The sequence below is a fragment of the Marmota flaviventris genome, chromosome 17 (assembly GCF_047511675.1).
Source record: "Marmota flaviventris isolate mMarFla1 chromosome 17, mMarFla1.hap1, whole genome shotgun sequence".
Lineage (NCBI taxonomy): Eukaryota > Metazoa > Chordata > Mammalia > Rodentia > Sciuridae > Marmota > Marmota flaviventris.
The window spans coordinates 36,261,998-36,284,252 of NC_092514.1; the positions used below are offsets into that span (position 1 = coordinate 36,261,998).

At 34.1% G+C, this 22,255-nt stretch overlaps 1 protein-coding gene across 5 annotated transcripts in view; it reads right to left on the reverse strand.

The window, feature by feature from the left end:
• Positions 1-22,255, reverse strand: part of Nf1 (neurofibromin 1) — a 252,748-nt gene that overhangs the window by 102,260 nt on the left and 128,233 nt on the right. Inside the window, exons 30-35 of one of the 5 annotated variants that reach the window (XM_071603261.1) lie at positions 14,669-14,804; positions 10,385-10,447; positions 5,391-5,549; positions 4,772-4,869; positions 3,452-3,529; positions 1,399-1,545 (exon numbers count right to left, since the gene is read on the reverse strand). In XM_071603261.1, the coding sequence (XP_071459362.1) occupies positions 1,399-1,545; positions 3,452-3,529; positions 4,772-4,869; positions 5,391-5,549; positions 10,385-10,447; positions 14,669-14,804 (681 nt within the window). Of the gene's footprint in view, positions 1-1,398; positions 1,546-3,451; positions 3,599-4,771; positions 4,870-5,390; positions 5,550-9,949; positions 10,024-10,384; positions 10,448-14,668; positions 14,805-22,255 lie in introns of those variants that run through there. The other 4 variants (XM_027923914.2, XM_027923915.2, XM_071603262.1 and 1 more) reach the window with 4 other exon arrangements.

Sequence of the window (22,255 nt, forward strand, 5' to 3'; positions counted from 1 at the left end):
ATATATTCCAAACAAGAGTTATCTTGGGGGATAAGACCCAAACATAAATACAAAACTCATTTACATTTCACATACACCTTATACACATAGCTTAAAGGTAATTTTAGAAAATATTTTTAGTGCAGTTGCGTTTTGATGACTATCAAAGTCACATAAAGCTAGGTGTGAAATTTTCCACTTGTGGCATCATGTTGGCAAAGTTTTCAGATTTTGAAGATTTCAAATCTTGATTTTTTGAATTAGGGAAGCTCAACTGTATGTTTTTCTAATACTAGTATTTCTATGTATCTTGTGTGGTAGAAAAGAGTTCAGTAATTGAAACCAAAGACGCGCCATGTGTGGTGGTGCACGCCTGTAATCCCAGGCTGAGGCAGGAGGATTCCAAATTCAAGGCCAGCTTCAACAATTTAGTGAGGCCCTGAGCAACAACAAAATACCCTGTCTCAAAATTAAAAATAAGAAGAATTGGGGATGTAGCTCAGTGGTAAACCAGCCCTGGGTTCAATTCCAAGACCTCTCCTCCACCCCCTGAAATCCAATGACCTATGAATTAAATATGGAATCGTAGGCAATCAATTATTCACACTAAGTTGCATTTTCCTTAACTATAATGTGAAAATAATGTTTTCTATATACCCTTATAACTATTAAATGCAGCACAATTCACAATAGCTAAACTGTAAATGGATTAAAAAAAATGTGGCATATATACACAATGGAATATTACTCAGTAATAAAAGAGAATAAAATCATGGCATTTGCATGTAAATGGATGGAGTTCGAGAAGATAATGCTAAGTGAAGTTAGCCAATCCCAAAAAAACAAATGCCAAATGTTTTCAATGATATAAAGAGACTGATTCATAGTGGGGTAGGGAGAGGGAGCATGGGAGAATTAGACGAACTCTAGATAGGGCAGAGGGGTGGGAGGGGAAGGGAAGGGAAGGGAAGGGGGCAGGGGGTTAACAATGATGGTGGAATGTGATGGACATCATTTGCCAAAGTACATGAATGAAAACATGAATTGGTGTGAATGTACTTTATATATAACCAGAGATATAAAAAATTGTATTCTATATATGTAATATGAATTATAATGCATTCCACTGTCATTTGTTTAAAAAATAAAAATAAATGCAGAAACATTTCAAGGTGAGATGATAAACTATGATTTAATAGGACTATTATCTTTATGAGAAAACCAATACATAAAACAACACAGCAAACATATTTCAATAATATATAGGATAAGAGAAAAGTTGAATTAATGTTATTAACTGTGTACATCTTTCCTGATAATTTTGTAACAAAAATAAAGCTTATTTTATAAGTGGCCTGGTGGCAAACTTTGCTTCTCAACCAAAAAGAAAGTACTCATTATTTTAAGGCTGTATTTTACCTTGTCATAAATTCCTCAAACTTTGAACTGGTAAGGTTAAGGCTGGACCAATGTGTATCTGCCACAGGCTTGTGCTCTGGAGGACCCAAGTACGCAAGAAGTGTTGCCATCTTATCAAAAGGTCGTCTTCCAACAGCTTTATGATCCCTAGATACAGCAAACTACTTAGAAAGAAAGTAGCAGTTCACATTTCTTTAGATTGTCACTGATTGCTTTTCTTTTTTGCTGCTGATCCCTGCTGATTTGTTAAAAAAAACACCAAAAAGACTTTAGGGATTCTTAGTATATACTGAATGAAACATTTTAGAGATGTGAGCATTTCCCAAACCATAAAATTTATATTCCATTCAAATTTGATTTTTTGTAGACTTTATAATTTGCTAAGTTAAAATAACATTCTGATCTACTTTTTCTTCAGCACAAAAAGAATTCATCTTGAGAAACCAATATTTTAAGAAATGGACATTTTTAATAGGGGAAATTTTTAATAGCTATTAAACAGGTAAAACTAGGTAAGAATAACAAGATACTATTTCATAAACATCAAACAGACAAAAACAATTAAGTATGATAATGTCAACTTTGGTGAGGATGAATACCATGAAGTACTGCCAGACAGTTCTGATCAAGGTATAAACTGGCACACAAAGTTTGAAAAGCAAGTTGGTGGGGTAAATGTAGTTAAGGTTATAATAGTCCAGACCCAGAAATTACATACTTTGGTAATATACAAGAAGACTAGCTTAAAGATATTTAATACATCACTATTTATAACAGTGAAAAACTAGAAACAAACTTAAATGTCCATTAATTCAGCAATGCAAAAATAAACTGATATAGTCATTCAATGAAACATTACCATAAGTTAAATAAGTGACAAATCTCAAGTAGAATGTTGAATGAAGAGGGTACATGCAGGCTGGGGATGCAGCTCAGTGGTAGAGTGCCCATTTAGCATACATGAGGTCCTAGATTCAATCTCTAGTACAGCAAGCAGCAAGAAAAAAGAGGCTATATCTGCTAGGTCACTGCTGTAAATTTTTAAAAAACAAAAAGCTATGCTATATAGACCTATGATTTCCTTTGAAAAGTGTGTGTGTGTGTGTGTGTGTAGAACACAATAAAATTGTATACAGAAAACATACCAACTACTAGCTTTAGAAAGTAGATATGTATAGACTGAGAATGGACATGGGATCGCTAAAAGAAAGCTTTTAAGCCAGGTGCAAGGGCACATGCCTATAATCCCAGCAGTTCAGGAGGCTAAGGCAGGAAGATCAAGAGTTCAAGGCCAGCTTCTAAGCAACTCAGTGAGACCCTGTCTCTAAATAAAATACAAAATAGGGCTACGGATATGGCTCAGTGGTTGAGTGCCCCTGATTTCAATCCCCAGTACCCCAAAAAAAGAAAGAAAGCTTTTAAATGCGTTTGTGTACACACACACACACACGTATATAAATATGTGTGTGTGTGTGTGTGTGTGTGTGTATATATTTTCCCCTCAAGAAATAAAATACTGGCCAGGGGTGGTGGCACATTCCTATAATCCCAGCAACTCATAAGGTTGAGGAAGGAGGATCACAAGTTCATGGATAATCTCAGCAATTCAGTGAGACCCTGTTAAAATTAAAAAGGACTGGGGGAGTGGGGTGGCTCAATGGCAAAGCGCCTTGGGTGTAATCCCCAATATGGGGGCGCAAAGGGATCACTAGCACCTAGATAAGTTTATTGATCATTTAATATGACTGAACCTTTTCCCTATATTAAAAAAGAGTCTAGGGGCTGGGGTTGTGGCTCAGCGGTAGAACGCTTGCCTAGCACATGCGAGGTACTGGGTTTGATCCTCAGCACCATATAAAAATAAATAAATAAAGATATTATGTCTGAATAAACAATAAATATTTTTTAAAAAAGAGTCTACATTTCTCTTTCCGAATCATTAATTCTTACTGCAAACAGCTGCAAGGTGTAAGTCACTGTTCATAATCAATAATTTTATTAATATCAATTTAAACTGAAAGTGTTCTATTTCCCCATGACTAGGAAATCATACCTGTTGCTAGAAAGATACTGGCCAATTTTCTCCTGGTTGTTCCAAAGCAGACGATGTAAAGCTAGCACATTGCTATCACTGATGAAGGAAAGACTATGATTTACTGCATCACTTGTGGGACAATCTGACGCTATATCAAGGAAAAATCTTCAAAAATGCAAAACCATTAGAATTTTCAACACCAGATACATTCATACCTACACGTGAATTTTTATACTAAGCATAGTATAATGTTATTATTTTAGTAAGTATAATAATATAATGAAGTAACTGAGATTATAAATATAGGACTTATTCCATTTCTGATACCTGGCTTCAGTTTCAGAGTAGGGTCTGAAGACAGAGAACAAACAAGAGATTTAGATAAATGGGATCCAGAAAGAAGTCAGTGTTTTACAGATAAGAAAATGGAGGCCCAGACAAAAAACTCCCTATAATTACATAATCTCTCAATCAGAGCCAGGATCAGAACCTTGGTTCTCTTTCTGTGGTAGTTTATCTGTTAGAACAAGAATTCTCTACTGACATTTACCACTATGACTTACAGTTCAGCAATATATCTTTTAAACTCTAATTTTCCTAGCAGAAAGGTCAGTAAGAACTACTATGATGATAAACTGGAAGAGAGCTACACAAAGCCAGATTAGACTATGAATCAGATCACTTTTACTGCTAAAAAGCAGAATTCTGAACATGAACTTACACTTACAACGTACTTTCTCATGAATTATTGTTTCTCTAAAAACAACTCATGCAAAATTAGTATTTTCTCTAGTTTATAGATAAACCAACAATTCAGAAATAATCTGAAGTAATTAGTTAATTATGGAAACCTAGCAGAAAAAAATTTTAAAATCACAAAGCGAACAGTTGTTTAATTATTCATAAAATATTCTGTGTCTCTATTACTTGGTTTAAAAAAACTTCTTAGTTCAGATACATTTTTAACTGAAGTATTAAAAATATTCTAATACCAAAAGATTCTAACTATACACTTATGTATTATCTACACCAATTTGTTTTTAGTTTTTAATGAAAGGAATCTTCTTCCTTGCTCCCATGTTATAGCAACCTCAATCCTTTACTTAAATAGATAAGTCAAAATCCTCCTTGGTTTTCAAATATAAAAGCCACCATCGAAATCAAATATAGATTTATTTCACAACATCTTTCATAAAGCAAAACATGTCCTTAATCTTGGGAGGGAAGAGAAAAAAAAAACCTACACAGGAACTTCACACAGACCAGGTACATGGACCTAAGTGAAACCGAAAATACTTGATTCACACAGAACAATCAACCAAGTGTCAGACTGCTTACCTTCGTGCTGCATCAAAGTTGCTTTTCACAAAATCATTAAAAGGCCGCATATGTTCTTCTTTTGTGAAGAGAACATGATTGGCAATACTCTGTAGTATCTAAGCAGTCAAAAAAGTTTATAGATTTACTGTATGAAATCTATGCATTAATAAATTCTTTAAAAGTACATGAATTTTCACATTGATGTTATTTCTACTGGCAGTTAGAATTATTCCTTGTTCTATAAATTACTGTAGCTGTTTCCATTTTTTTGCCAAATATAATTATATATACATATATTTACATACACAAAATATATTAAAATTTAAATGCCTTTTTATAGTAAAAAAAAATTCAGCAGTCCATATTTCCATCTCCATTTCAAAATTCCCAGAAAAATTACACAGAAAACTGTCTTTGGGAGATAAAATATTTGATAAAATATTTTCCATGACAATATAGCCCATCAGTTACCTAACTAATGAATTACTTTGTAATATAAACAAAATAAAACAAAAACACCTAACTGAAAAATCATAGGGCATTTCAAAAGTGAATTCAAGAGAAAGTACTATATGAAAAATGGAAAAATTTTGTTGGAAGGGAAATTTAAGATAGCTAGATTATCAAAATAATTTACCTTTGACATTAACTTTAAGCCCCTTTCGATTCTAGGTGGTGGCTTTTTATCTAAAATCCCTGCTTCATATGGTGAGACAATGGCAGGATTGATAAATCTGAGGAACATGGCACTTCCTACTGCACCAATGCTGTTCTGAGGGAAACGCTGGCTAACCACCTAAAAACAAGGGGTTGAGAATTGAGTACAAGGTTTGAATTAAAATAAGGAAATGGGAACAAAGAGCTCATAGGACAAACTCTGCAAAAAATTTGAACCAATCAAGCCTCATGAATGTTTCTATTTTTTACCATCTTCACAGATATCAGAAAATAAAATTCACTCTTATTACTAATCTTACATCACTTTAAAGTACAATTGAGGTATCTAAGAGAGAAGAAAACCTCACAGATGACTTGTGTCGAAAAGACCTGAAAAAAAAGATCTTATTTCATCATCACTGTTTACACTGCAAGTCTCCCGAGTAATGAATGTAGACCCAATTTCACACAGAGATTACTTTAATAGACATGAGAGCATGACCCATTTTGTAAGGTAAAGCTGAGTTTTCAATAGCACACCTCTTAGATGACCCATACCTAATAATAAACATTTACATTTTGTTATATCTGTTAGAACTGAGTTTTGTTTTGTTTTATGAGAAAAATGCTTAATATATGCGAAACCAATTTTTTTCTTAGATTCCTACTAAAAGAAAACAAGTTACAGGTAATAGTATTGGTAGTTTCTTTTTTTCGCCAGTCTGCTTTATAATATAATGACCTATTATTTAACCCATGGAGGAACAGAAATTCTTGGGATCCTAAAAGAAAAAATGATCCTACCAGAAGAGATAACCCATATGTCTACCATAGAAAATTCATAATTCTGCCAAGTCAAAAAAAAACTTTAAAGATTTAGGAAATTAATTTAGGTTGCCCATCCTGAAAAGCAACATGAAGCCAATATCAACAGTAGATTAAATGTCTCCTTAGAAAACATTCTAAATTAAAGATAAAGCAACCAGCCCATTAGATTGGAAGAAGTGTTAAATTGATTGGAAAATGTGTTGTGAAATTGGCTCCCATCTCTTCCCTGTGCCTCCTCATTTTAGGCCAACATATGAAAACTACATTTTTCTGGAATTTACACTTTTCATATATCCTAAACACACACATTTGTTTTTAAAGAACACATATAACATTTAATCTCTATAACTATTCTTTCTTGGTGTGGCTAATTGCTATTTAAATTAGTAGTCACGGCAACAATGAAGCTATACCATTCCATTCAATAATCTGAGATTTCAGGGATAAAACTGTATTTCAAAAAATACTGGAGGGAGGGTGAGAAAATGGGATTTAAGTGCAGATCTCACATAACTCTACTTTTCTTCATGATCAATGATTCCAGACTAATTCTGGGAAAAGGTGTTATTTTACTTAATTCTGTATAATTTAGTGCTCCATGGTGTCCATATTTTAAATGTGTTCTTATTTACTGCCTATCATTTAAAAATAATTTTCTATCATTTCTGATAAAAAAATTGGTAAAAATATTTTAGAAAATGATTTTTTCAAGCTGAAACAAGTCTGTAAAGATGACATCTGAAGTACATTATAGGTAACATATTCTCACCTTCACTTTTACTATAGTTCAGGAAGCTTCAAATTACAACTCTTCGGGGATTATTGTATAAAGAACAACCTTATACTTAAATGAGGGGAAAGTGGGGGAGGTGGCTAAATATAGCTGTTGTAGCAGAAAGCCTTTAAAACTTAAATCCTGTTTATTTTTAGCTGAAATTCAATTTTATATTCAGAATAAAGAAAATTCAAGTGCCTTTATTATTCTAGTACAATATTTAACCTTTTGGGGACTAGGAATCTCTCTGAAGTCTGATAAAACGTTAGAAACATCTATGTATGCATTCATACTATAAAACTCCATCACATAATTTGAGAATGTTCATGGACAACCACTGATACTGAGTAGTTCCTTTAGAATTCTCAAAATTATAATCTTAAAAAAAATGAAATATTGATAATCCTATAAGAGCTTTAATTTAACTTTTCAGGAGTGAGTTAGCAAGAAGAAAAAGGATTAAAAACTGTTTTTTTGTTTTTCTTTCTTTTTTTTTTTTTTTCTTGGTGGGGGGATTGGTGGGGGGGGGGTGCCAAAATTGAACCCAGGGCATTGTGCATGGTAAGCACACACTCTACCATTGATTGATCCACACCCCCAAACCCAAAACTGCTTATATTTAATTTTAAGTGGGTTTTTCTTAAGAAGAAATACCAATGTATTCAGTTAAACCAATTAAAATCCTAAAAAAAGTTTCTGAAAAAGAGAAAGCCATGGTTTGAACTTTTCAAAGAATCAGTTTGATTTCTAAAATACTAACTTATGTCTCATAAAAATCAATATACATATCAAGAGCTCTTTTAAAATTCACTTTTCTGAGAGTGGCCATTTACTGGTTTTCTCTAAGATAAAAATCTTTTAAATTATGACTTATACTGATGTCTAGTTTCATTTAATAGTACTCTCAGCTTCAGAATTCAAGGGAAATCTGAAAAAATTATTTCCCAAAATGAAAATAAACTTTTCCACATCTCCCAAAATAATTTCACATTAAAACTCAAAGTATCCATACGTTAGGAACAAACATTGTTTCATGTATCATATAAGTATGCATCCCACTGATGGCATCAATATATTTTTAGAATTGACAAAACATAATGAACATTTATAAGAATGCTGTGTAACAAGTTTCACAAGTCAATTTATAAAAGGACTGCTTTTTTTCTTTCACCAATAATGAACATCATTATAACTTTACCTGATTTACAACTCAGGTTTCCATTCTTTTTTTAAAAAAGCCATAAAAATTTAATCCGGATGAAAATGACATTTTATATAAAAGGTCAATATTGGTCTAATCTGTGCTGAAAGCAGTTATCAGCCTATGACCCCTTTACTTCCTTTGATAAAAACTAAATTACATAATGCAAATATGCTATAATAAGCTGCACATCAGAAGAGGATCACTACCTACCTATACATGATTAATTACTGTAAATTCTCCCTGAGTTAGGAAGACAACTTCCAAAGTAAATCTAATTATACACACTTGAATAAATAGTTATCTGTAATATGAGTGCACAGCTGGACACAAGAAGCCAGAGCCTTCTCTCTATATCGCAAATATTAGATACACATATTCCAAAAGAAAATCAGTTTGCTCTTAAAAATATTTTAAATTTATAATGACTATACTATTTTCATATTCTTGAAAGTGCTCTAAAATATCTCAAATTAACAATTAGATTTCACTTATTTCCTTGAGGACCTCATATCATCTGTGCTGAGAAATAAATTCCAAAACTTAGTGTTACCCAGAAACTTTAAAAAAAATTTTTTTTTGAAAATAACTCGTAGTAGAAAAAAACATTTCAAGGAACAATTCTAGACAAAAATCTCAATAAAGGAATGTTAGAAAGACTAGAAAACATGCGCTAGAGAAACACAAAGTGTGAATTTTAATTCATGTGATACATTACACAATGGCATTAGTAAAACACTGAACAAGAGTGTTAGAAACAGTAAATTAATTTCAACAATGGTGGTGTATATTATGTTAAGGCCACATGAGAATTAGAAAGCGGAAGCATTAGAAAAAAATGTTTTTGTTAAGTAAAAAGGCCATCCAATTCAATCCTATATTCACTAATAGCTGACCAAATTTTTTTAACATACTTTAACGTACTCAGAGAGAAAATCTGGAGCAGACATAATAAATGTTTCTAAATTTTAATTTAGCTCTGAATTTAAAACAGAAATTGCAATGTAAAGCTTAGTGTAAATTTCATATGTAAAGCTAAAACAATGAATGAAAGATGAAACCAGATGAACACTATATTTTAAATTATTTCATTTAAAGAAAGCTTCCTGATTTTTACAAAAAAAATATTTTTTAATTTGTTCTAATTAGTTATGCATGACAATGGAATACATTTTGCAAAAACTATCTGATGTTTAAAAGTTTTCTTTGCATCTTCTCTACAATCATTTGGATAATATGAACAAAGATGGGCCTCATCCTAATAAGAGAAAGTCACACTGACAAATTTAAAATGAATCAAGGTTATATTTTGGACAAATTCCCCTTTACTGGAAGAAGATCATTATGACTATCATAATTTTCTTCCTGTGAAATTAGGACAAGTTCATAGAAGCAGGCAATATATTTGTATCATGTTTGCCAAATGAAGTGTTTCTATACAGATATGGACTGTGTTTTCCTGCTATTCCAAAATTTTAATACTGATTTTCTCTGAGGTAAAAATAATGTTACTATTAGAATTTCTATAAACTAAGCACATACATCTAAATTCTGACTATTAACTATCTAGATAAAAATATAGAGAGTCTTAAAAAATTTTAGCAACTTTTAGACTAGGTTAGAAAATGATACTTTCTGATAAACCACGTGCCTAGCAAGATGTGTGAGTCCCTGGGTTCCACCCCCAGCACCTCACCCCCTATCCCGCCCACCCACAAGCCCCACCCCAAAATGAGCCAACATTTTCCCACCATATACTTCTAACAATTTAAATCTTTTGTTTCTAGGAAAAGAAACCAGTCACATGACCTGCAAAACAAAAAGCAAGAATGAAGATAGTCAGCATTTCCTAAAGCCTTGAAATTAAGTTGTTTTTTTTTTTTTTTTTTTTGCATTCATTTATAATTTAAAAAATTAGACCAAGGATATCCAATGCAACAAATGCCCACAAAATGCCTTTGGGATAAATCAAACCAAAGGAACACAGAGAATGTTTCAATGTAACTTAATTCCAGGGTTAATTGAAATGAAAGCTATTTTGTGCCAGAATTAGTAGAATGATTTTATAGTGAAGGTCAAATAGGCTGAAGTGAAGATGTTCTTAACAAACAGCAAAAGATTTTTGGTTTGCTTTGAAAGAAACAGCTAATAAAAAGTTCTCCAAACTTACTGATTTTTTGTTTTCCTTTTTTTCTTTTACTGTAGCTTTATTCAGTAGGGAGTGGCAAGTTGCCTACAGAACAGAGATGAGCACAAACAAGTCACAGCACCGACTACATACAGCAACAAAAACAATGTTGGCTTGTACATAAAATTACACAATAAAATGTAACACAAATGGAATTAACAAAAAAATTAGAAAATCAACTGAATTCTAAGGGATGAATTTTAATTCTCGATTTTTATTTTTATTACATTTTTAAGCCACACACTAAATCAACAGCAAGAAATGTTGAAACCCAATCATGTCTACTATTTCTGGCTATATGAATCACAGAAAAGCTCTCTTCAAGTGAATTTGAGAATATAAAATATTTGTATCTTAGTTAATTCCTAGCTTTTGATAACTTTCATATAAAATGATCAATGTAAGTAGACCACATTCTAAAAACTTTTGTGTTTACATGTTTTTTTTTTCTGATTGTAAAATACTTCTCTGTGTATCCTTCAATTGACTTAGTTATTTTTCCAATAACTGGCATTTAATTAAGATCTTAACTAAAATAAAATAATAGCTAAAAATAGAAAAATTTGTTTTAGAGATTCTGAATTTAAAATCTTTCTTAAAAAGACTAGACTTCAAATTTCACATTATTTTTCAAAGCAGGCTACTTTCTGATATGGTTCTTATCAGAGCATGTTACAATCTTTGCATTATTTTGGAGAAAAATATGTTATCAGTTGAACTAAGAGAAAAAGGCATTAATATTAAGGTTAAGAAACTGCAGAGAAAAGTATAAAATAAAACTGTAAGCCTGCTTAAAATTATTTACTTACTACAGCTGACCACCTATCAGAATGCTACCAACCCCCTCCACAAAAAAAGGCACTTATCAAAACCCACTGACACATAGTGGTTTCGCCTCTCAGAGTTCCTTTCTAGGCTGAAGAGTTCTTTCAAAATTAAAACACTTTTGACTGGACTACACTAGGAAGAATAATTATTTTTTTAAAAAAATGTGTCTAAAACCAAACAATATTCTGGGCACAGTGATGCATGCCTGTAACCCCAGCAATTTGGGACACTGAAGGAGGAGGGTATCAAATTGGAGACCAGCCTCAGCAACTTAAATGAGACCCAATCTCAAAATAAAAACTATCAAGGGTTGCAGGAGTTTAGCTCAGTGGTTAACATGCCCCTGGATTCAAACCCCAGGACCAAAAAAAAAAAAAAAACCAAATTCTTTAATCCACCAATACATGGCTTCTTATTCCAGGAATTCCAGGCATTCAACACCATAATCAAAACCAACTTGAGCTTAAAATCTGTTTGACATTCATCTATCCATCCACTCAATTAGCTCTTGTGCACCTACCTGCATGTCAGATACTATTCTAAGCACTGGGAAGTTGTGCTAAAATAAAAAGACACACTTATCTCATAGAACTTTGGTTCAAACTTAACAATCTATACAAAACACTAGTAACCACACAAAAATGTTCAATTATGGTATATACCTATCATTTACAGTCTTAAAAAAATTATGCTTAACTACATTAGTTTGGGGAAGCAGATTTATTGGCAAAAGATGACATTTATTTAGAATCATAATAGCTCCGTCTCAACACTCTCACCACAACCTAAGAGAACATCCACTGGAGTGGATGTTCTTTTCTCTTTATTCCACAACTATTGAATGAAAAGTGGAAATAAAAACATGAAAAAAATAATTATACATCTGACACATGGTCACAGTTGACTATTCCTATTAACTGTAACACTGTCCACTAAGGGGGCATATAAAGTAACAGCTGGTTAAACATGATACCAAAAAAAAAAAAAAAAAGGCTTAAAGACGAACGTATGAATTCAAGCAAAAAGAACTAACAGAGAAGTTTATTAGCGAGCAATATACTCACTAGCTTTCAGTATTTCCCCAGTAGGTCCCCAAAGCAGATGCCATATTTACTAAAGGAAAAAAAAATATCAACTACTACCCCTCCCAGCAGAATATACAAGCACAAAGGTACCATTATGTTGCTGACAAAGTCAAAAGGGCAAGAAAAAGTCTAAAAGAGGAAAGATAAATAAAAACAAAAGAGCAAACTGAAGGGAAAAACTAGGTTAGAAGGAGACTCAATTAAAAAAATATGTTGAGACCAAAGCTTTTCTTTTCCTTTCTTTTTAACTAATGAATGTAAATTCCTTATCAGCTTGATAAAAAGCAGAACCTTTTATACAGCGTACCTTTGCTCTGCAGTACTCTACTCTCCAATACGATTATCTAACACTTTGAAGTAACACACTGACACATTTAAACATTTTTAAAGAGAATAATTTTATATGAAATTTTAACATAATTCCAAGCATTAATAAGGTAATAGACTATTTTATTATGCAATTCTCTATAAAGCACAACACATAGTATGTGATAAGCTATCAATCATCATCAATATTTTCACTATTTCCCTTCCTTCTTAACTATGAAAGCTAAGAATCTTGTTCACTTATATGGAAGGAATAGGAAAATTTAATTTCTTCATTAAGCTTTTCCTGAGAAGTTACTAATTACCATGGTATTCTTTTACATTATAATATCATGGTCTCAAATTGATGTTCCAAATTGTTGATCATACAAAAATATTTTTCATGTAGGATGACAACCACATCATGAAATTCTACTAAAATCTTCTAGGATCATGTCATCAATCCCTATTCACTTTTAACCAGCTAAAGTCAAAGCCACTGTCATTTCAGAAACCCACTTGCATTCTGAAAAGAGTTAATAGTAGACCAACCAAGAAGCTGATCCACACTATTTTTAATATGTGCTCGCTATTTCTCATCTACCTATTGTTAGAAACTGGAAAAAAAAATCACTGAATTAGATTTAAAGAGAAACCTAAATAAAGCTAAAACTTAAGAGAAAATGTTCACTGTATTAAGTTTCATGTTGTAACTAATCCATCCTCTAGCCTCAGATTTAAATAGCTGAATAAATTATGTGGGGGTTATTCCTAAGCTTCCTGAAGCTTTTTGAAAAAGGCAGTAAAGCAGTCAGGCGTGGTAGTATGTGCCTATAATCCCAACAACTCAGGAAGCTGAGGCAAGAGGATCACAAGTTTGAGGCTAGCCTCAGCAACTCATCGAGAACTTATATCAAAATAAAAAATAAGAAAGAGCTGGGGATGTAGCTCAGTAGTATAGTACCCCTGGATTCAATCCCCAGTACTTCAAGAACAGAAAAGAAAAAGATGGGGAGGGGCAATAAAGTCATGATAAATTAAGAGAGACGTAAGTAGGTTTTATAATCTATATGTGTTGTGGAAAGTTTTCTTTTTATAGATATAACAGACATATCTTTAAAAGTCACACAAAGCAGAGCAGCCCCAAATTTTTAGAATGGTGATTTCACTGATGCTGTTAATGTCTCTTAGCAACTGAAGCTGTGTGCTAAAAAAAAACCAAATGTCTGGGGATGACTCTGAAAAAGGAGAGAGAGAAAGGCATGAATTTTAGTAGATGTGTATGTTCTTTCCTTAACATCAACCTTACTCCAAATTTCCAACCCAATAACATTTCTCCTTCTTAGAAGGCAAATGTGGATTTGCAGGACCTCTCTTAGAATAAACAAATCATTTTAAAAACTGCATATGCAGTTCAAAAACACATAAGGAGCCATAAAAGAACTCAGGCCTAATTCCCTCAACAAGAAAGGAATACTGGACATCTGAACTCTGTAATATTACTTATAGTGATATCCTTAGAAAGTCTAACAACATGGTATGAACGATGATACAATATATCTTATAAATAGCAATCTATATAAACAGAGCTCTGTCAGTCTGTCTTGGGAAAACATGACACAAACCAATTATATCTTAATGGAGAAACCAAAATTACAGATCAAGAAATTCACAATGCAAAACGCAAGTGAACTGCCTGTTATGTAAAAGACCCTGAGAGTAACACAGGCAAAAGATAACCCACCTAAAATTCCATGTTTCATTTCAGCCACATGCATCATATCCAAAAGATTCAGTGAATTTTAAATCTGCTCCCAATGCAAGAAAAATTTAATATCTTTAAATATTCTCTTAAAGTATTTCAAATATCTCTGAAGAAAAATGAAGTGTCATTCAAAGCCATTCCAACAACAATTCTTAATGTATTATTCATCCAATTGACTCGGTCTTGTATCAACCACCCACTATCAGCAACTACACTGTTTTCGGCAAAGTATTTTTCATTTAGCTTTGCATTAATAATGGCAATCTCTAACTTTAAGCACACCTGGTATAAACAGTGGCACACACTTCGAAGCTGAGGAGGAAATTCTGAGGAAGAACTAATGATGGCGTGAAAGAACTTTTCAGTCATCTGAAGGAGGTTCCGCTGATTTTCCTCAAGGCTTTCTGACGGTTCTAATCTGCAAAAAAAGAAAAAAAAGAAAGAAAGAAAGGTAAAATCAAAACATTTCTCTTTAAAACAAAATCACTCCTTGAAAGAGACTAAGGGATATTTAGTGAAATACAATGTGTGGACTTTTGACCCTGATTTGAACAAATAATAAATTGGAAAAAAAGACAATTTGGAGACAACCAGAAAAAATTAACATAAAACTTTATTTTTAATTTTACTAGGTGTGGAATTACTGGTGGTGGCAGCAGCAGTAGTGGTGGTGGTAATATATGCATGTGTGTTTAAAGTCTACCTGTTGAAAACATTATTTCTGGGATTTGGTTTAAAATACCAGAGCAAAAGAGAGGAGGGAAGGAGACAGACAAAACAAGCATAGTATTCTTTAAATTCACATTCCTCAACTTTTATATGCTTATACGAAAAATAACACATTGATAGGAATGATGTGGACTTTAAAAAAGTCTCCATTAATGATAATAAAATGTAATTGTCATCTTTCATTTTACATTATGTTTCTGAGATTTATTCTGTTCATTCATGAAGATCTAGTGCACTGTATGCCACTTTTTTCCTTGTGGTATTGGGGATCAATCTCAGGGCATCAGGCATGCTAGGCAAGGACTTTACCATTGAGCTAAATTCCAGCCCTGCCTCTGTATATATCATGACTTATCTGTTCTCCTGTCAATGAATATCTGCATTTTTTTCACTTTTACAGAACCACTGCAATGAATATTCTTGTGCATACACAATTTCTCAGCCAAAGCTTGGCACGGTGGTACATGCCTATAATCCCAGCAACTTTGGAGGTGGAAGCAGGAAGATCTCAAGTTCAAGCCCAGCCTCAGCAATTCAGCAAGGCCCCCAGCAACTTAGCAAAACCCTGTTCTCAAAATAAAAAATAAAAAGGGCTGGAAATGTAGTTCAGTGGGAGAAGGTTACATTCTCATTACCAACCAAAAGAAAAAAAACAGTGGTGGTGGTGGTGTGTGTGTGGGGGGGGGTGAGTGTTTCCTAGCTGGGCACTATAATCACATCCTTGTAAGTCCAAGCTATTCAAGAAGCTGATGAAGGAGGTTCATAAGTTCAAGGCCAAACTTGACAATTTAGTGAGACACTGTCTCAAAATACAAAATAAAAAAGGGGCTAGGGAAATAGCTCATTGGAAGAGCATCTCTGAGTTCAATCCCCAGTGCACCGAAGGGGCTAGGGGCTATCGGGAGTATTCTCTAGGGCAGCTAACTAAAAAAGAAATTTTCAAGTTAACTGAATAAATGTATATTTATCTTTATTAGCTCTACAATCAGTAGAATAGAGAATTCTTATTCTCCTGCATTCTCCTGTATGTGGGTTGAGTATTCCCAAAATGCTTTGGAGCAGAAGTGTTAAGGACTTTTCTCTTAGACTTTACCTGTTGAGCATTCATAATCCAAAAATCCCAAATGCCTGAAAATTTTTGACACCAACATGAAGGTCAAAACTTTCAGAATTTGAACCATTTAAATTGTTTGGATTAAGGATGCTCAACCTGTGCCAATCTAGTAGGTAAGTAAAGGCACCTTATGTTTTTAACTTCTATTTCTATGATTCCTAGTAAAGTTAGAATGCTTCTGTAGACTTTGTGACCATTCAGGTTTCCCCTATTCTGAACTGCCTGCCTTTCATATCCAGTCTGACTGTTCTAATTATCAGATGTTCCTCTCATCTGGTAGCTAAAACTTAATGTCTTAATCACGTCATTCAAGCTGTCTCTAATGTTACATTTTCCTCGCTTTACTTCATTATTTCCTATATTCAATCAGTCTTGCTCTTTTTGCCCCACCCCCAGACTGGGGATTGAACTCAGGGGCACTCGACCACAGAGCCACATCCCCAGCCCTATTTTGTATTTTTGTTTAGAGGCAGGTCTCAGTGAGTTGTTCAGCGCCTCGCTTTTTGCTGAGGCTGACTTTATCCTCCTGCCTCAGTCTCCTGAGCCACTGAAATTATAGGCATGCACCACTGGGCCTGGCTTAGTCTTGCTAATTCTTATCAGCATGACTTCTAAAGACCTGGTGTTATGATTAAAAAATGTTAAATTTTACCTGTATCAGTTTTTGACCATTATGGAGTTGGTCACAATACTCAACTTTTCTGAGCCTCAGTTTGTCTTATCAGTAAGATAGGAATAATAATTCCTACATTAAGAGGTTTAAATTTTATCTAGTGGCTATCAAATGCACAAAGCTTTATTTGCATATAGCCTAATCCAAACTCTCAAAATACATTCTTTATAAAACTCACATCTATTTTGTTTTTGTCTCATCTCCACCACTAAAATAAATTCCTTGAAGGAAGTTTCATCTGTCATCTTAAAGACTAGCACAGTACCTTACCAAAAAGCACTAAGTAAATATTTGTTTTCAATATCTTAACCAGCAATTTTCTGTTTCAAAACTGACATTATATAAATGCTTGTGACATTCCAGTTAACATTCCACATTCCTTGCAGCTACCTGTACAGTGTAGCATATAAGCTCAATTAAGACTTTAAAAATTAAAATGGGCCAGGTGCAGTAGTGCATGCCTGTAATCTGAGTGGTTCAGGAGGCTGAGGCGGGAGGATTGCTATTTCAAAGCCAGACTCAGCAATGGTGAGGTGCTAAGCAACTCAGTGAGACCCTGTCTCTAAATAAAATATAAAATGGGGCTGGGGATGTGGCCGAGTGCCCCTGAGTTCAATCCCAGGTACCCTGTCCAAATAAATAAATAAATAGATAGATAGATAGATAGATAGATAAATAAATAAATAAAATTAACATGGACTGCAAAGTACGCAAGATTTCATGAAATAAGTGAGGTCTGAAAGGACAGAATTTGCATAAGCAGAAAAATTAAGAGTACTTCAGAAAGAGGAAGCAAGTGGGACAGGTAGTCAGTTCAATCTAATAAACTTTTATTACACATCTATAATTTGCCATCTTAGTGCCAGATGTTGAGGATTCAACAATAACTGGTCTTTGTCCTTTTCAATGAGGGGAAAGACACATATACTAGGTATTATATGACAAGTAATGAACATAACTCAAGGATATTATTATATTGTGATAAATATATAATTGGTCTCTGTACTTGTTCTTGGTACACAGGCCCTAAAACCCTTGGAATCTCCAGAGTTATACAACTTTCTTTTGTATGGTAATAAGATGACTGGTGGCTGGTAGACAGCTTCAGGATAAAAACTGGTCACCAGAAAGACCATAGTACAATAAAAGATTTGAACTTTCAGTCCTACCCTCCAACATCTGAGAAGGGGAAAGGAGCTGAAAGTTGAGCTTAACACCAATAGCCAATGATTCAGTAAATCATGTCTTCTTAATAAAGTCTCCATAAAAATCCCAAAAGTTGAAACAACTTCCAGACTACTGAACACATAGAGGTCCCACCTGAAGACAGGATACAAACTACAACTTTCCCTCCTACTCTATACCCCTCCTACTCTATGCATTTCTTCCATTTGGCAGTTCATGTATATCCTCTATACTATCCTTTAAAATAAATAGGTAAATGTAAGTAAAGTATTTCCAAAAGTTCTGTAAGTCATTCTAGCAAATTAATTCAGAGGAGAGGGTTATGGGAACCCCAATTAAAATAAGCAGTTAGTCCAAAGCACTGGTTACATCCTGGAGCTTCTGACTACCATCTCAAATGAAAGTAATTTTATGGGACTGAGCCCTTAATCTGTGGGATCTAACACTATCTCCAGGTAGATAGTGTCAGAATCGAATCATACATCCAGCTGATAACTGCTGGAGAATTATCTGAGATGGGGGTGTCTACTGCACATCTGGACACTAGGTTGAGTGTTGAATATAATATAGAGAAAAAAGTTTGCTACTGTTTGATTTACAGAGAGAAAAGACAAAATAGCAAAGTGGAGAAACACATGATTAATCCATTATGGATGGAGGTTGTTAGGCTGCTAGAGAAAAACACTGGACTTGGAATATGTAAATAACTAAAAAGAGACTGGTAATAAACAGAGAGAACTATAAAAAGCTATAAGAGTAATTCAAATCTTAGATAGGGATGACCTGGGAGTTTGGGGTATGAAGAAGATTAACAATTTCTTTAACAAGATGCAAAGAGATTCCTTGAAAACTCTTGTATACTCTGTGCGAAGATTTTTCTGAGTCACCCTCGCAGCAGGGGTACTGCAGTCTATTTTAGGTGTTCCTTTAACACAACACCTTCTAGCTGTATCAGATAGACCCCTGTTACAAAACCACAGTGCCCTCTTGCTCCCACTTGCCAATGATAATTTGTTGGCTATTCCACTAATTCCAATCTGCAATGAAGCTTTGTGTTCAATTAAAATTTAAGCGTTCATATGTATGAAACTTTTCCCCATAGTTTGGTTTTCCAAGAACCAAACTATGGGAAAAAGTTTTCTTTTTCTATTGTTGTCCTACTGTCAATTTCTCTTGATTTCTGCTCTATTTTTTTATCCCTTTCCTTCTGCTTGCTTTAGGTTTATACTCACTGTTTACTACTCTAATTTTTTTAAGAGCAGAGTTCAGATTACTGATTTAAGATCTTTCTTTGTTTCTAATATACATCTAATGCCATAACTTTCTTAAGCACTTATTCCTATAAATTGTGGGAAGATGTATTTTCATTTTCATTTAGTTTTCTTTCCCTCCCTGGTGTTTCAGTTTGGGAAGTTTCTATTGATATATCTTCAGGTTCACTTCTTTCCTCAGCTGAGTCTAGTCTACGGACCAGCTCGTCAAAGGTTATTTCTCATTTTTCTGAGTTTTCTGAGTACATATTACAGAATCATACTGTTCATGTAGTCACATATATACATAAAGTACTAATGTCTGTTTTATTCTACTATCTTTCCTATCTCCTTCCTTATTAATTTGATAATTCATCTGTAGATTCTCTTGGATTCTCTATTTATAGTCAGTGTATCTCTAAATTGTGAAAACTTTGTCTTTTGCTTTTAATCCTTATATGGCTACAGTCTTTCCCTTGTTGTAATGTATTGGATAGAACAGAACTAGTATTGTATAGAATAGCAATTATTTCCAGCATTTTCTTTTGACTCCTTCTTTAGGTTTCTATCTCTCTGCTTACATTATCCATCTGTTCTTACATGTTGTCCTTTTTTTTTTTTTAATAAGAGCCCTATGATTTTATTTTTTGTTCTGATTAGTTACACATGACAGAAGAATACATTTTGATTCATTGTATACAAATGGAGCAAAACTTTTCATTTCTCTGGTTGCACACAATGTAGAGTCACACCATTCTGCAATCATACCTAGGGTAATAATGTCCATATCATCCCACCGTCTTTCCTATCCCCATGGCCCCCCACCCCCCTTTGCCAAATCTAAAGTTCCTCCATTCTTCCCATGCCCCCCCCCATTATAGATCAGCATCCACTTATCAGAGAATATGTGTTTTTGGGGGACTGGCTTACTTCAAAGAGCCCTGTGATATTAATCTAATTAAATTAATTAATTAGTTTTTTTAAAATCTTCAATATGACAATCCCAAAGTGTCTGCTACACCTGAGTCTGGATCTGATGCTTACTTTGTCTCTTCAGAATGAGACTTTTCTTGCCTACTAGCATGCCTTGTGATTTCTTGTTGAGTGCCAGGTATGATGTATTGAGTAACAGTGTTAGGTAGTAGTCATCAATAAGCAGTGGAATGCACAGCAAGGTCACAGGTTTACCTTAAGTTACTTTTAAATTTTTCTTTAAGTTACTGCCAAGGCAGATGAGTAAATAACTTATAGCAGATAACCTGTAGAAAACATCAGCACACAGACCTTGTAAATAAGCAAATAAAAACAAGACGCTAGCTGGGGGACTATATGAAAAAATATATCAAGAAAGAGGATTAATGGGAGTAACTTTTGACAGGGTCCACTGAGGTCAGGGTAAAGCTAGGAGTTATGGCCATAAGTGTCTCCATATATTTCAGAAAGGAAGTTTCCTTACTAAAGGCAAGTTCTGACCAGCTACTGACTCCAGTACCCACATTAACACATGACTGACTTGTAGATGAAAACCCCCTAAAGAGAATGACCAGGCCACTGTGTCATTTCTGGAGATAAACAAGTTGGGTCAAAAACACCACTGCCAGACAGACTTGAAACAGGAGTTTTAACACCTGATTGGCAAAGAGTGCAGAAGGTGAACTCCAGTTTTCAAGTCCACCATAAAACAGCAATAAATTTGGAAACAGTACTATTCCCTTTGTTGTTCTCTACTCAGAGAGAACCCACTATCTCTCAATCCTTACTTTACTTTCACTAACAATAAAGTTCTCTTGCATGGCTTTTAGCGTCTGATTTTAAATATTCTTTTTAAAAAATCTTTGTTTTTATTTTGCTTTTTAGTTGTAGGTGGACACAATACCTTTATTTTATTTATTTATATATGGTGCTAAGGATTGAACCCAGGGCCTCACTACCACTGAGCCACAACCTCATCCCCAATTTTAAATATTCTTTTGTAGGAACATAAGAATTAAGGTTTGAAGCTTCAGCTCCCCACACTCCTGTGACAATAGGAACTGAGTTAAATAAGCCTTTAGTGTGAAGTTTTATTTTAATCCACTGGAGTTAGGCTGTGTTTAATGTTTGCTGTAGCTATAGGTATCCATTTCCTTTGGTGTTCTTGTTCTGGTCTACCTTGTCTTTTGGTTTCCCTGAAAACATCTTATATGGAGTCTCTATGTTGTAGCTCTCCTTGAGTTATAATTCATTGTTAATATAATATATTAGAACACTGTGATCAGATATTGGGAAAGGGACATATTCTACAAGTTGATTTTATCTCCACTGTTTTATTGGGCCAAAGTCCATGAGCTGTGACCTTCACAAGAGTTTCTTAACTTTTCTTTCCTCCACACCCCCTACATTTAGGCAGGAAGGCTAGAGTGGCCAGAATTTGCTAACTGCCCAAGCACTAGGTCAGAAAAGACTTGAGTAGTTTTCTTTTGAGTGCAGATCTTTGTTAAGTATAAAAGAATACTAAGAGCATATTTTTAAATTATTATTTCTCCCCCTCCCCTGCTCAAAGCACAAAGAGATTTTTTTTTCCCATCTTCATCATGAAAACCTAGTAAAGCTTCTGGAGGTAAAATTCACAAAGGTGTAGGGGTTCCTCTAAGACTGGGCCCCCAGGAGTTTTAACTCTCAAGCTAGACCAAACTTAGTCCCCAGCAATTCATCAATTACGGTCTAAGTGTTCCCACCAGTTACTGGCTCCAGCAGCTTCTTCTCCTGGTAAGCTGTAATACGCCATAGTCATCCATCCCACTAGTTTTGGGAGTATCTGTTTGCCCTATAACCTCAATCCTATGATGAATCTAAAAAGAGTTGCTGGCTTTGGGACTGGGATTGTAGCTCAGTAGCCTAGCACGTGCGAGGCCCTGGGTTCAATCCTCAGCACAACA